The 14803-nt window shown below is 52.7% G+C and overlaps 1 protein-coding gene across 1 annotated transcript; it reads right to left on the minus strand.

Moving 5' to 3' along the window:
- Positions 1–14507, minus strand: PAX6 (paired box 6). Its single transcript, XM_068398093.1, is given in 14 exon segments — positions 1–86; positions 923–1073; positions 3081–3196; positions 3320–3470; positions 3754–3836; positions 4664–4822; positions 9256–9421; positions 9978–10193; positions 10287–10328; positions 11212–11342; positions 11822–11843; positions 11846–11948; positions 14075–14129; positions 14459–14507. Coding segments are annotated over 14 exon segments (1530 nt in total).
- Positions 14508–14803: the final 296 nt, after the last annotated feature.

Consider the following 14803-nt stretch of genomic DNA (forward strand, 5'->3'; position numbering starts at 1 on the left):
TTACTGCAATCTTGGCCAGTATTGAGACATATCAGGTTCACTGCCAGGAACTTGAACTGGAACTGACACTCCAGGGGAAATGAGACCTGAAAATTGAGGGGGGAAATGGATATTTTAGTTTTTCTATACATAGCATAATTTTTGCTTTACAGTTTCACAGATTTGTGCTCATATTTTGTAAGTATTAAACCTCACCATCTACCAGCCTGCAGAATCAGGTTGGGGGGGGAGAGGGGGTATATTTTAAAAACCTCTGCACTTCTCACTGATTTGTTGTTATAAATAAACTGTCACGCTTTGAGATAAATGCCAGAGCCTTGGTTCACTTGGGAGTTCAGCCCAAAATACACTGAACATTTCTATTCTCTTAAAATGTGTCTGGCTTGTTCCTGCTTATGCTGACACTTACCCTTTTTTACCCTGTTTTGCCTTCCTATGCATAGGTTAATATTTCTACAGGTTTTGATAACTTCAAATCTTTAGCAAAAAATAGCCTCTGACATAGACACGGTAAGAATACGCCCGGTCCTGCGAACACTTTCGTGTACACTTAACTTCACAGGTGTGAGTATCTCCGCTGAAATTTAATGGTGAAATAAATGCTGCTGTAGAAATTATTTATACAGAGAAGATTTTGTGGGATGGGGGCCTCACTGAAGAGCTTTCCACTGTACCGCTATTCAAACATCACCTCTGTTAATCAGCCATCTTTCATCTATGCCTCCAGCGACAGCTTAAAAATCAGATTTTCTGCTCTAGCCCCCAAGGTTATACATTTTCATCTTCTGCCCAGCTCAGCAGCTACTAAACCCGACAGAGAGACCTCTCCCAGTGATAGGGAGAGACTTGATATGAAAAACCTGATGGCTGGAGTGAGGAAGCCACGCTGGCAGAAAGGCGAGGGGAGCGCAGGGTTACTCACCTGTGGAAGTGGTGCCAGAGGTGCCCATCGGCTGGCTGTTCATGTGTGTCTGCATGTGAGGAGGGGTGTATGTATCATAGCTCCGTCCGTTCACCGATGGGCTGGTGGGCAGCATGCAAGAGTAGGAGGAGGTCTGGCTGGGTACCGGGGGCTATGGGAGCAAAGGGCAAAACAGCGTTAAGTATCAGGTGAGGTAAACGCGGCGTTACACTCTTCTGGCTGGATGTGCCAGCCCTCAGAATCAGCGTGCACAAGCGAAAACGAGCTTCGGTTTCAAATTCGCAGACCTAGATGTCAACCCCTATTTAGGAGCTCAACCAAGCAGCCTCTTCCCAGAGGTTTTTGGTCTACAGAAACAACATGGACAGTCACTAGCGCCTTTTCAGACATGCTTAGTGAGCAGATCCCTACATATAGATGCTAACGAAGGTGTTACGTACCTAAGCCAAGGAACCAAAGCCCTTGTTTGTGCTCATGTAGAAGAAAGATGTCTCCTGCCATTTGCAGCCACAAGAGAGTCAGGGCAGGGCTGGCCTCTTATCTCGCATTTGGTGGTGTAACTAAAAACTATTAGTGGCGTAATTAAAAATTACTCCACTGAGGCACACAGGCTGGTCCTGCATCTGCAAGCATGGTGCACATATGCACAGACGATGTGTGGGTTTGGGGTGACCGAGGCTCTGAAGGGGGATCAACGCACACGTACGTTTTGGTCACCCCAAACCCACACCAGCAGCATCCCAGGGAACCAGACATCTCTATTTACCTAAACTCCAACCCCTAAAATCCCATCTACTGCGGGGGGAGAGCACCTGGGGGCAGGGGGTGAGGGATGGCACGGTGCCGGGGAGGAACCAAGCAGGAGCAACTCCTGCTCCAGGATACTGGGAGAGTGGGGACCAGTGCAGCCCTGACGTGGGGAGGCAGCAGGGGAGAGGGAAGCGGGATGAATAATTCCTGCTCCGAGCGCACGAGACTCAACACGTCTGTACATATTTCCTCCGTCTGCACGTCCCCGACACACACCATCTCTGAAAACACCGACAGCCTCGCTCACTAAGCACACACGCTGTGCTCCAGGAGAACCAGCAATGCGCACCACGTCCGCAGGGAGATGCTGACAGTTCGGCTGCCAAATCTCCTGCTCCAACATCGCGTGGCCATCACACCGTGGTGACCACGTAGGCAGGACTTCCTAGAGCGGCTCAGATGTGCCAGGTCCCTGCCCAGGTGCCCAAAAGTGAATCAGGGGCCTCCTGCTTTCCCAAGGGTCCCCTCCTGTATCAGCCTTTTGATCTTTTGTCATCTGCTCTCAGCCCGCTGCCGGGATCGGCACCACCGGCCTCCAACGTCACGAAATAGCAACCTAGCCAACGTCATTCCTTTCCACGGACTTGCGAGACTCTAACTTTATTTGGTTAATTTTGGTTCAGCAATTAGTAACATAGTAATTGCCGCGGCGAAGGAGTCAGGCGCTCTAATCTGCTCGCCCGTCTCCAGCAGTGGTCAATGCTGTGTGCCTCAGACAAAGCTGTAAAACTCCCGTAATTGGCCAGCACCTTCTTAGGCCAACCCCACCATTAAAAAAGGAGGAATTTTGCATCTGAAAGGTCTATAGAAACAGACCCCAAAGGAATAGATTTCTTCCTAACCCAGCTGGTGATCAGCTAATGCTTTCAGGCACGAGGATTGACAGCTCCTGCAATTCTGGCTTAGCTGGCATAACCACTGACGCTAATCACATCCTTCGCTCTCTCAGGTGTTCCTCATGTGCCGCTGCCACGTTACCTACACCGAGAAGGTCGGAAGGGCGGCAGTTTCCACAATACTGCACCAGTGAGTTCCATAAGTTAACCACAGGTTTTTTCACCTCAGATTCGTTGCCTTATAATTTTGAGGACCTTTCTCTTCTAAAATTTGGGGACAGGGCTTGTCAGAGCACTGAGACTTAGAGTGCCCTTTCCCTTGTGATTCTCCTGAAATAGGGCGTCTTTTCAGAGGCTGGGGAAACCTTTGGTGCCATTTTCCCTGCAGCGCAGTTTGGGTCCGTAACCCCCCCTGTCCTGGGGAGGAAGAGCCCCCTCCCACGCTCCTGCACACCCCAGGGGCCACCGAGTCCCGAGGGAGCGTCGTGCCGTGGCGGCGGCACCGGACTTACTTGCATAGGCAGGTTGTTGGCCATGGTGAAGCTAGGCATGGGCGGCAGCGCGCTGTACGTGTTTGTGAGCGCCGTGTCCGTTCTGCCCAACATGGAACCTGATGTGAAAGAGGAAACTATAATAGAATAGACAGATAGATGAACACATTAGTTTAGCCACGGTTACAATTGGTGGTACAGTCTCAGACTCTCGTTTTTCCCAAGAGGTTGGATGAACGTGAGCGGGTTGGTGGCATTACCGGGGGTGGTCGGTTGCGGGATCGGCTGGTAAACACTTGTGCTGAAACTACTACTGATGGGAATGTGGCTGGGAGTGTTGCTGGCTTGTCTTCGCTGGTTCCTCAGCTTCTCTTCCCTTCTCCACTTGGCCCTTCTGTTAGAAAACCACACCTGTAAATACAGCGTTTGAGAGACGTGAATGACCTTACAAGGACTAGAGGCGTGGGGCCTCCCCCACGTAACTCAAGGCCGTGCTGATGGAAAGCTGGCTTGCAGCGCAGCAAAGCAGCGTGTGAAAGCAAACCCCAGTTGCTGTTATTTTCCTGAAGGAAGAGGTGGACAAATACCCGCTCATAAATAGGGGCTGCCCTGTGCTTTGAGAAGCCAGGAAAAACAAAATTAGAATAGTAATAGTGAAAATAGTAATAGTCATAATTGCAGAGCAGCTCAGTACCTGTATCCTGGCTTCAGGCAGGTCGATTTTAGCAGCTAATCTCTCTCTTGCAAACACATCAGGATAGTGGGTCCTCTCGAATTCTGCAGAAGGAAATATCGTTGTGTTAGTTGCAAAGGGTTAACGTGGCCAGCTGTAAAGCCAGAGTCATTCCTGTGCCGCCTGTGCTCTAAATGCTCTTAAGAAACATCACTGTGAAGGCAAAGCTGAGCTTTCTCTGTGTGTGTGTGTATTAGGAAGGAGGACGCCTTGCCTGCTGGGGAACATCGCTCAGGGGACAGACAGGCTTGGGTGCAAAGCTGCATCTTTCAAGAAGCAGCGAGGGCTTCTGCCTCTGCTGAGGGGGTCCCCAAGGCAGCTCTGACCCTGTCACCGAGAAGTGAAATGGCACGTCGCTAAATAACAGTGGAAAATAAGAGCAAAGATCTGCAGCGGGTCAGAGGCGAGGTGCGCCCAGGCCGGTCAGGGAAAAGGGCACCTGCTCCCAGCCCCGGGCAGCGGCAGCGCTGGGGACGGGGAGTGAGCGTGGGGGCAGGCACGAAGGGCTGCTACCAGCCCCAGCTGCCTGTCCTCGCCTTCCCGGCGTACGGCCGTGCTGCCCGGCCAGGGACACGGCAGGGTGAGCGGGAGGAGATTTATCCCCCGTGAGAGGAGCCCAGGGATGTTTCGGTATGATCTGTGCCCTGAGTACGTTCCCTTTGAAAACCTTCTAACGGCTTTTCGGTGCATATCGCAGCCATCGATGAATATTTGGAGCTCAATGAATAAAAGAGCATGGAGGGAGCCAGGGACTTAAAATATATAAATATATAAAAGGCATGTGAATGCCATGTTTCTGTTCAGCTCTTAATATAGCCAGGGCACATTTTGTTTTTCTCTCCTGCTTCAGCCGTAGGAAAAAGTCACTCACCTTTCTCAAGCGCTTCAATTTGCTCTTGGGTGAAGGATGTCCTATTTCTCTGCAGCTTTCTTTTCAGCTGAAGTCTCATTTGGGCCTCGTCTGAATCTTCTCCGTTAGAGCTGATGGAGTTAGTGTTTTCCCCTCCTCCCTCCTGTTGCGGACAGCCATCTGCGGAACCGAGAGTCGGAAAGTGAAACGCAGGTACCCTTGGTTTAAGATCCCTATCAGAGAAATAACACGATTGGAAACAAGTTCGGCCATGTTTGCTGACACCCTCCCTTAAAAACCTCTCGGGTATCAAAGCAACGTTGCGCTAATGACACGGGTAACACGGAAACATTTCAGTTTCCAGCGTTATCGTAAACATCGGAGATGAGGAATTACGATCGCCCGGTTTTAATTTCATTTTGTTTTTCCTCTGGAATAAAACTCGCATAAAAATACTTTCCCTTGAAAGTGATTCTTTCCATGAATCGCTGCTGAAGTGCTATGGTAGTCTCCTCTGTCTGCTGCATTTATTTACCTATTGCTATATTTAAAGTAGTGATGTTCAGTATTTCAGATTATCTATAATCAGTAATTCCTATCTAATCAATTAGATGTTGATAGGTTTGCAGAAAATGCTATTAAGAAACCAAACCAAGCTTGTAATCTTTTTTAAAAAATATTTATCCAGTTTTTATTTGAATTCTGCACAGTCAATTTCATTTTAAAGGTTGTGAATTTAGAAGTGCCTGCATTGTTCTGCAGTTTTATTCAACTATTGTATGAGTGTGCATTGCCTTGACACCTATTACTGAGCACAGCTGTAATTATATCATCACCAAGAACAGGCTATAATTGCTGAAAATGGAATTTTATATTTAGATAAAAGGACTGTCCATTCTTTGTAATGTGTTGCACCAGAGAAAAGTAAGATTTCTTTTAAAATTTTAACATGTAATTTTATAAGAAATAGTAGCGAGTTCACTAACTAGCTAAATACGCTCTGCTGCAGCTGAATTCATAGGCTGCAGGCCTATCATTTCAGCGGTACATTTTTAATTAGGGCATTGCCACCACTTTTAATGTAATTTCTGTCATTAAACAGGGGGAAAGTTTCATTGTGCTCTCCTTTCAGGCGGGCGCAAGGATGCGTCCCGGGGCTCTGCGGGGCTCGGGGGACACCCCAGGCTGCCGTGGGCGAGAGAATCGGACGTTTCTGTCGAGGCAGAGAAGTCGTTGTCCCTAAATTAGCTCTCCCTCTCCTTTCAAAGCATATTTTTCGAGGCGTTTTGATGTTGCATAAAGGGGGAGACGGGATGAGGGACGCATGGGCTACTTATGCTAATTCCCTTGAAAAGTTACGCCAAAAATAAATAGCGACACTCCCGCTACATCCTTTAAATATTGTGGGAAATCAACTTTAAAGTAATATCATTTATAATCGGCGAACAATGCCCCCGGCCTTCAAAGCTCGGGGGGAATTGTGACAGGATCTGGTGGGACCCTTTCAACCACTTTGAAATGTTTTAAAACCCGAACTTTTCTCCCCCATTTAAACACAGGGATTCAGCCACCGTGGTCACCATATGGGCGGCCGCAGCCCCATTGAAGGCGGCCGGCGGCGGGTGAATAGCCGAGGGGGGGGCCGGAGGGAGGGGGGGGCCGGGGCTGCCTTTCAGGGGCACACAAAGCCCCCGAGCCCGGGGCGGGGGGGGGGGCAGCCGCCCTGCCAAGCGCTGGTGGCAGCGCCGGGGGCCGCGCCCGCCCGCGGCGGGGGCCGCTGCGTAACCTCCGCCACCGCGCTCATCCATCACTGTCCGCACGGAGCGGACCGGCACGGACCGGGGAAGAGGAGGGGGGAGTGAAGGGAGGGGAGGGGGGGAGCCGCCCAAAGGCGGCGGCGATGGCCGGCTGCCCCCCGCGCCGTCGGGCAGCACGCCCTGCCTCCGCCGGCCGCCTTCCCAGGGCCAGCCCGAACCGGGTACCCCCCCTACCTCCCCCTTATTTTATTTTAACTTTTGAAGCCACATTTTTTGCAACCTCGTCTGGGTGCGCTGCCCATCTTCCCCCAAACCTTTGAGCCAGCTAGAAGTTTCACCTACAGTCAAACTCGCTTATGATTATTTAAAACCCCCGCGCCGGACAATTAAGATATCTTCTTTTTTTAGAAACCCCTCCTTTTTTTTAAAAAAAAAAAAAAAAAAAAAAAAGGAGGGGCTTCTAAAAAGAAGATATCTTAATTTTTTTTAAAAAAAAGCCCCTAAAAGGAGCGATCTCAATAGGGCTGTTCCACCTTCCAAACCTAATCCGTAAGAAAGCGAGTGAATGTCCGTCCCTATTATCCTATAGCCAGACCATCTGACGCTGGGTATAGGATTTGTTTCCTGGAAGAAAAAAAAAAAAAAAAAAAAAGACGCTGGGAAATAAAATCATTCCTTAGTTTCTTAGTGTCTTAATCAGTGAGGCGGAAAACAAGCAAAAAAAGATAGCAAACCAATTGCGGCACCTCTCAGCTATAGAGCCGGGATCAAAACATTGTAGCATCTGTTGAAAGAGAAAGTGTCTAAATCCTATAGAAGGCTTTAGTCTTATAAGAGAGGGAGGGGGGAAAAAAAAAGATAAGAAACAGTGTCTCGGTGATCCCTAAAACCACTAAATCACTGGAGAATTTCTCCCGGATAGAGATGTCTCTTTTTGTTCTGTCAGCCCTCATGTATCCATTATTTTATTCACTGCTGCATGGCGTTTATCAGATTGAGACCATATTTGTACCCCTCTGAGACCTAACCTCGCCTTATGCTTTTTGAGTAATGGACTCTTAAAATCCAGTAACATACCCCTGCAAGGGAAAAACATTAGAGGGAGCATGAATATTCCAGAGGAAATCCATTTTATTAATTTTAATTTGGCGATGCGGATGGTTTAAGTGCCTACCTGCCTCCCCCTCGCCTCTCCTGCCCACGCGCACACACACGCACCCCCGGCCCGAGCCCTCCGCACCGCTCCGCACCGCTATAATTCGGTCGCAATTTGGGAGAGGGCTCCCGGGGTCCTCCCGCCCCGGCACGCACCTGCCCGCGCTTCCCCGCGGAAACTGCGCTCATCCCCACGCCACGGGAGGGGTCACCACAAGCCCCCTGCAGCTCCACTGACACCCACTCACACCCCCCCCCAGACACAGGCGCCTCCGCCGCAGCGCTGGGGTGGCCAAGGGCCGCCTGGCCCCAGGTGTGCCCGCACGGCACCCGCGCACACTGCGCGGAGCTGGGCCCGGAAGCACCGCTCAGCGGAGGGGGGAAGGGGGGGGCAGGAAGGGGGCGCCCTAAATTTCTCCATTTAACGCCTTTTCTAAAAAGAAAAAAAAAAAAGCCAACTGGGGGAGCGGAGAGCGCCCGGGCCATTTGGAGCCGCACGGGCGGAAAGTGCGCACCGCTCCGCGGTTCAGCTCTCAGGTGCGGGGCAGGGAAGGAAGGACGGGGAGCCCCGGCGCCGGCCGGGCAGGGGTGTCGGCAGCGGGGCAGTGGCGGCCGCAGGTAGGGGCGAGCCGGCGGGCGGCTGGCGGTGGGGTCCGTCCCGGCTCCGAGGGGGGACATCGGGCAAAACAAAATTAAAAATTAAAAAAAAAAACAACAAACCACCAAAGTGGGGGTGGGGGGAAGCGAGGGCTCCGCTCTATCTTTCTAGTGTCCTTCATAGATTGTTTTCTTCTCTTAAAACTGACATGTCTAATTGGCAAGCGGTGCCATATCGTGTCCAGAGGTCTCCTGTGGAACATTTCTACAGCTGTCTCCTTCAACTAGACGCTTATTCATGTCGCCTTAATGAGAAACAAAACGATCTCTAATGAGCAATTACATAGCGACAGAATTGTTCCCATAACAAATTCTTGCGTGTGACAGAAACATCCTTTGTACCAGATATTCCGCACACTGTTACCGATTTTTTTTCCTTGCGGGGTGAAAACAAAAAGCAGGTTGTTGTATATAGACACCTCTTCTAAAGGAATGACCACAGCCGGGGAGAGAGCCGAGCCTCAACAGAGCCCGTATTCAGAAAGAAGCCATTAACCATCTTAAGTATGTAACGTAACATCCCATTATCCTTCATATTATCCCCTTGTCATTCCTACAACAAATACCTATTAATCTTCAGGATAAACAGTTTCCTATATTTACAAAGTTGTTTCGGGTCCATTGAGGAGGAACTATAATCAGCCCTACGGAGATAGTTACCGATCCTCCCGGCTTCGGAGACCCCGGCGCGGGGAGCAGGAGCCCTAATTACCGGGCTGACGGGCGAGGTTACGGAGCAGCCCCGGAACCCGCCCGCCTGCCGGCACCGCAGCTCGGCAGCTTTGGCAGCGGCTGCTCCCGGGCTCCCCTGCCCACCGCCGGGCCGGGGCTGGAAGCCCACCTGGTCGCCGACCCCCGCCACCCACCTGCCCGGGGAGGCGGCGGGAGGAACACCCTGAGCCACTGTCCTGAGAAAACTGCCCACCGCCCTCAGCACGGCGGCGACGGTCGGGGAGGGGGCGAGGGGGACCCGCGTCGGGGCCACCTCCACCGGGCGAGACTGAGCCGCTCCGGGCCGCGGAGCGCGGCCGGGCTGTCCCTTACCTTGGGCGGGCTGCCCGGGTACCGAGGTGCCGGGGTACCAGCCGGGCCGGGTGCCCCAGGTCCCCGTCTGCCCGTTCAGCATCCTTAGCTTGTCGTACATCCCGTCGGCACCCATCTGTTGCTTTTCGCTAGCCAGGTTGCGTAGGACTCTGTTTATCGACGACACCTGGAAGGCAAAGGACAGGAAAGGCAATGGTAGTGCGGTAGCACGCTCCCTGTGAGCCACCCGCGCAACCCCCTCGCCCCTCCGCGCTTGCGGGCGGCTCGACCTGGGCGCAAATCAGGGCTTCCCCGAGCGCCGGCTGCGCGGCTGCGGCCGCCCCGTACCGGCGGGTCCCGGCCGCCCCGACTCGCTTACTGCTGGCGATGGTGCAAACAAACAAACAAACCACGGGGGAGAAAAAAAAAAAAAAAAAAAAAAAAGAAGAAAAAAAAAAAAAAGCCCCAAACCCAACCCTGCAAAACCAGAGTGATGGCTTCGACTGATGCTCGCAGTCCTGAGGCGCCAGGCGCAGGGGTGACCCGCATATTTTGTATTTTTTTTTTCCCTCCTTAAAGGCATTTGTCAGATTCTGTATGAAAAAATGCGTCTGACCCTGCCACATGCAAATGATGTGAACCTGCTATCCTCTCCGCTGATACCGAAACAAAGGAAGCAGAGGCTCGCTACGGCTACCCAGCATTGTACACAGCACACAGGAAGGTTTTTTTCATGAACTTACACTGGGTATATTATCGTTGGTACAGACCCCCTCTGATAGTAATCTGTCTCGAATCTCCCACGCAAAGATGGAGGGGCACTCTCGTTTATACTGCGCTATTTTGCTTACAACTTCTGGAGTCGCTACTCTCGGTTTACTACCTCCGATTGCCCTGGGTCTGATGGAGCCAGTTTCGTAATACCTGCCCAAAATTTTACTCACACATCCATTCGACACCTGGATAGGGAAGCGGACAGAAAATCACATTATTAATAATTTCAAGACAAAAATAAAATTGTTTAAGTATGCATTAAACAATGACAAGCTTACGTTTTGATTGTCCAGCACTTGGACTTTTGCATCTGCATGGGTCTATAACACAAAAATATACCTTAAATGGTATGAGAACTTACTTAGAGAGTCTTTTTTTCTTTAAAAAAAAAATACATTCGTGGCCCTACCCTCTACAAAAGTGATACTTTCAAAACATTTGGAAGAAAAAAAAAATCTGGTCAAAACGTAATTCTTTTAGTATTAATGTTAAAATACGCCTTAAATGCGAACAGTAGCTAAACCAGACTAGTCTCCATCGTCCTCACTGCTCTTAGAGTACTTGCGGGGGACAGGGTGGGTGAGTGAGGGGTTATCAAGACCTACATTTACAATGTACCCCTAAGCTGCGCCAGATCGCGTTAGTGTCCGTAAAGACAGATTCCGGGCTAAAACAGCGTGGCTTTGAGGGGGTTTCTTTTTTTTTTTTTCTTTTTCCTCTTTTTTTTTTTTTTTGCTTTTTGGAAGAAAAAGAAAAGGTAAAAATAAAAAAGCAGTAAGCCACGCCAAATGCATACAGATCTCACAAAATCATAAGTGAATATGGGGGGGGGGGGGAGAAGAGGGGAAGGAGAAGAAACTGAAATTATGCCAAGACGTATAATTCAGTTTATTACAGCAAACTAACTGTAACGAGAGTGCAGGTTATCACCGGATGGAAATAAAGGGGAACAAAAAAAAAATAAAAGATTTTAAAAGGTATTTTTTTATATATATATATATACACGCGTAGAAAGGTCTAGTTGCAGCAGCAATCGAGATTAGCAGATGGATCGTTTTATTAGGCTGGAAGGCGGGTGGCGGTGGGTGGGTGGGTGAGTGTGTGGGGGGGTCGGCAATTAGCGCCTTGGCGGCCAGCGGTGGACAAAGCGGCTGCGGAGCGGAGCGGAGCGGTGGGAGGACGGGGGGTTGCCGCCGCCTTCACCTGCAGGATCCGGGAGATGTCGCAGGGCCGGGCGCCGCTGTGAGCGAGTTCCACGATCTTCTGCCGCGTGGAGTCGGGCAGCGGCCTCCCGTTGACGAACACCCCGCCGAGCTGGTTCACGCCGCTGTGACCTGCGGGAAGCACAGCGCCCACCATAGCACCCTCCGCTCCCGCCCCGCGCAGACCCCGCGGAACGAGCCAGCGCGCCGCTCCTCTCCGCGCCCCACCGCGCAGCACCGCCGCTCGCATCCGCTCCGCCCGCTCAGGGGCCACCGCGCCCGGCCCGGCCACGGCCCCGGAGCCGTCCTCGCCCGCCGCTCCCCGGGAGCCACCGCGGCTCCAAGAGGCGCCCACGCCAGCACTCCCCGTCCGCAAAACCCCCAAACCCAGCCCAAAAGCCCAGAATAATCCGGGCTGGATCGCCTTGGGTTCCTTCCTTGCTTTGCTTTTTTTTTTTTTTTCCCCTTTTCCTCCCCATCGAATAATAATAATTAAAAAAAAAAAAAACCAAACACCAAAACCCCAAACCCACCCGTGCCTGCCTGCCTCCGCACAGCCGCAGCTCGCTTCGCCAAGAGCAAAGCGAGAGGCTGCCTCGCCAATGCCCAACCTGAAGCTCCAGGCTTTGGAGGAAGTCTCCCTGGAGAAGCTCTGCTCTACGCGCTCTCCGCTCTCCTCTCTTTGGAGCCTCCTGATAAATTGACTCCAAGAGCCCAGGCTTCTTAGCAATAAATAAGCTCCAAATATAGAAGAGGGGGAAAATATGATGAGCCTCTCTGACATTTGTCTTTAAAATAAAACTAGCTGCACGTCAAGTTTGAGCTTAATTTCTGGAAATAGGCGGAAGTCGCCCCGGATCATGCATGGAAGGCTAATTGAAAAGATCAGTTGGAGCACTTGTGGCAGGCGTGTCACTTTATGACAGTACTCTGCTTTTGAAAATTGCATCGTCACGACAAATAGTAGCATGATAAAACGACCCTTTCTGTCCGCATTTGGATATCACTCAGACTAGATTGAACTCTACTCGCTCTCCCTCCGAGGGAGGCTGCGGTTTGAGGTAGCCGGGGGGGCTCTGCGCGGACACAACCGAGGGGGCGAACTCCCCGCGCAACGGATTCAAAGTGACATCGGGGCTGGGGAATTTGCCGCCCCGGCCCAGCAGCTCGGCCGGCGTTGCGACCTGCGCATCCCACCGCGGGGAGAGGAGCCCCGCGTCCCTCCCCGCCTGCGCCCCGGCGGGCGGGTACGGCTCGGGGCGGCGGGGGGCGGCCGGGGGGCGCAGGCCCTCGGTGGCTCCTACCTCAGCCCCCGTCCCCCCCTCCTCGTCCCCGTCAAGGCGTGCGGGGAGCCCGTTTCAGGGGGGGGACGCTGGCCGACATAAAAAATGGCAGCGGGGAAAGCAAAATCAAAGTTTCACTTAAAAGGTTAAGCCTTAATCATTATATAATTTCCCTGGAGAGCGGTGTAGATCTCGCCCAGTGGCAATGATTATGCGCCTTGTATTCTATTGCTAGTCATCTAATAGGAAAACATATGGTGTCAATTTGGATGCTCTGCACCATATACACCCAGGAGTTATTAACACAAAGCCTGAAGAGCCCGCCGCGACCTTTAAACAAAATAAAGGCTTCACCCGAATGATATCTTTTCTGCGTTCTGCAGTGGCGATCCCAAACGGCCGAGTGAAGGCATTTCCCCATTACCATAAACCCTCGGCACGCCACGGCCAAGGGCAGCCGCCGCCGTCCCTGCGAGGCGCAGGTAATACCCTTCCCCGGGCTGCCGGGGCTCAGTTTTTCTCGGGATAAATGAAAATACATCGCACGGACACGCAGGCAGAGGCCCCGCAAAAACAAAAACAAACCCAAAAAAACAGCTCCACCTGAGGTTTTCTGAGAAATCCCCAAAACCTGTGTTTTTCCTGATGCTCCTCACACGGGGGAGACAATTTATTAACGGGTTTAACGAGGGGATGATAAAGGGGTCCCGGAGCCGCGCATCCCTGGCGAGGTCCCGGAGAAGCACCGGGGTGGGAGCCGACCGCCCCGCGCAAGGGCCGCGCAACTCGACCTGCGCTCCTCGCCGCCGCTACATGCTCAAGATAAGCTAGACCCCGCGCAGGAGGGCCGCGGGGTTGCACGAACTCGCAAAATCGCTATCGCGAGCGCGATTTTGCGAGGTCGCGCAACCCTGCGGCGCTCCGGCGTGGAGCCCACCCCGCGGAAGATCCGCATCGCGAGGAGATTGGGCCTGCTTCGGACTGGCTGGGACCTCATCTCCAATCCCCCCAACCTCCGCGCAGCCCCTTCCGCGGGAGCGCAAGGAGAGGCCGCTTCTCTCCAGCCACTGCGCCTGTCTGCGGGTCCGTGCGCTCCCGCGTTGTGAAAGCACTTTCGCCTCTGAGAGGCGCGCAGGCCCATCGGCGAGGACTTAAACAACACCAGCAACAGCAACAACAACCAAAAAAAAAAGGCCCCCAAATAAATTAATAATCCACAGAAGACACCAGAATCGGGAAGCAAATAAAGCCAGGAGGTGGCGAGGAATCGCACCTACCACGGTGGTGGCTTTTTCCTGCCCAACTTCCACTGCGGAGCAGGTAGAGACACACATCAGGGCCTGGGCCACGAACCGGGCAAGTCCCGGTGGCCCGGGAGCCGTGACAACTCTCCCGGTCCCCTCCACACCGCCCACGGCGGTACCCACGCCCCGACGGGACGGACGGCGCTCCCGGTCGTGCAGGAACCACCTCCCCCGCCCCGAAACGAGCCCTAGGCCCCCGGCTGCCTGCCCGCTCCTACGCGCCCGCGGCCGCCCCCGCCTGCCCTCCGCGGCCGCGAAGGGGCGCGGAGTCACTTACTGTTCTGCATGTTGGGCTGATAGAGCAGTATCCCACGGGGCTCGCCTATAGCAGTCTATCAGTGATAAAATAGGCGTTAATCAGGGGAGGTAGTGCACACGGTTAAGCTGCAGAGAGGCTAATATCTCACAGGCTTACTTTGTTATCCTTAGGCGTCTTCCCCAGATTAATTTAAGGATTTGGGGGCTTTAATACCTCAAGGCGGAAAATGTACATATGTATCCCTAACACGTGAAAAAAAAAATTAAGAAAAGCAACCCGCCAAGTGGTTCCTCGTTTTAATTGCATGCAGGTGGCGTATTGCCTCGTCGTTAGTGCCCTTCGCTGAGGTGCTGGAGCGACAACAATCACAAAGAGAGTCCGGAGTCATGTTTTTAAACTTGCCTGAAAGCGGGGTGGACTGTCCTCTCATACAATTTAGGGACTCGCACATCTGCGTGTCACTAGTTAAAGTCTTCCCTCTAGGACAAAGCAGAAGAAGTACATTAAAAAGTGTGGAGCGACGCTGGGAAGGTGTGCGGGGCGGGTCGGGCCGGGCCGGGGGGAGCGGCGCGGAGCGGGGCGGGCGGCGCTGCGCGGGGGCTGCGCGGGCATTGGCGGCGGGGGGGGGGACAGCCCCGCCGGCTGCCCTGCGTGCTGGGAGCGGGGCTCCATTTTTACCTCCGGGTATTTCCTCGAGTTATTTATTTTGTTCCTTTCCCCGCGGCACTAGCAACTTTTTCTGCCCCA

Source organism: Nyctibius grandis, chromosome 4 (assembly GCF_013368605.1).
Source record: "Nyctibius grandis isolate bNycGra1 chromosome 4, bNycGra1.pri, whole genome shotgun sequence".
NCBI lineage: Eukaryota > Metazoa > Chordata > Aves > Nyctibiiformes > Nyctibiidae > Nyctibius > Nyctibius grandis.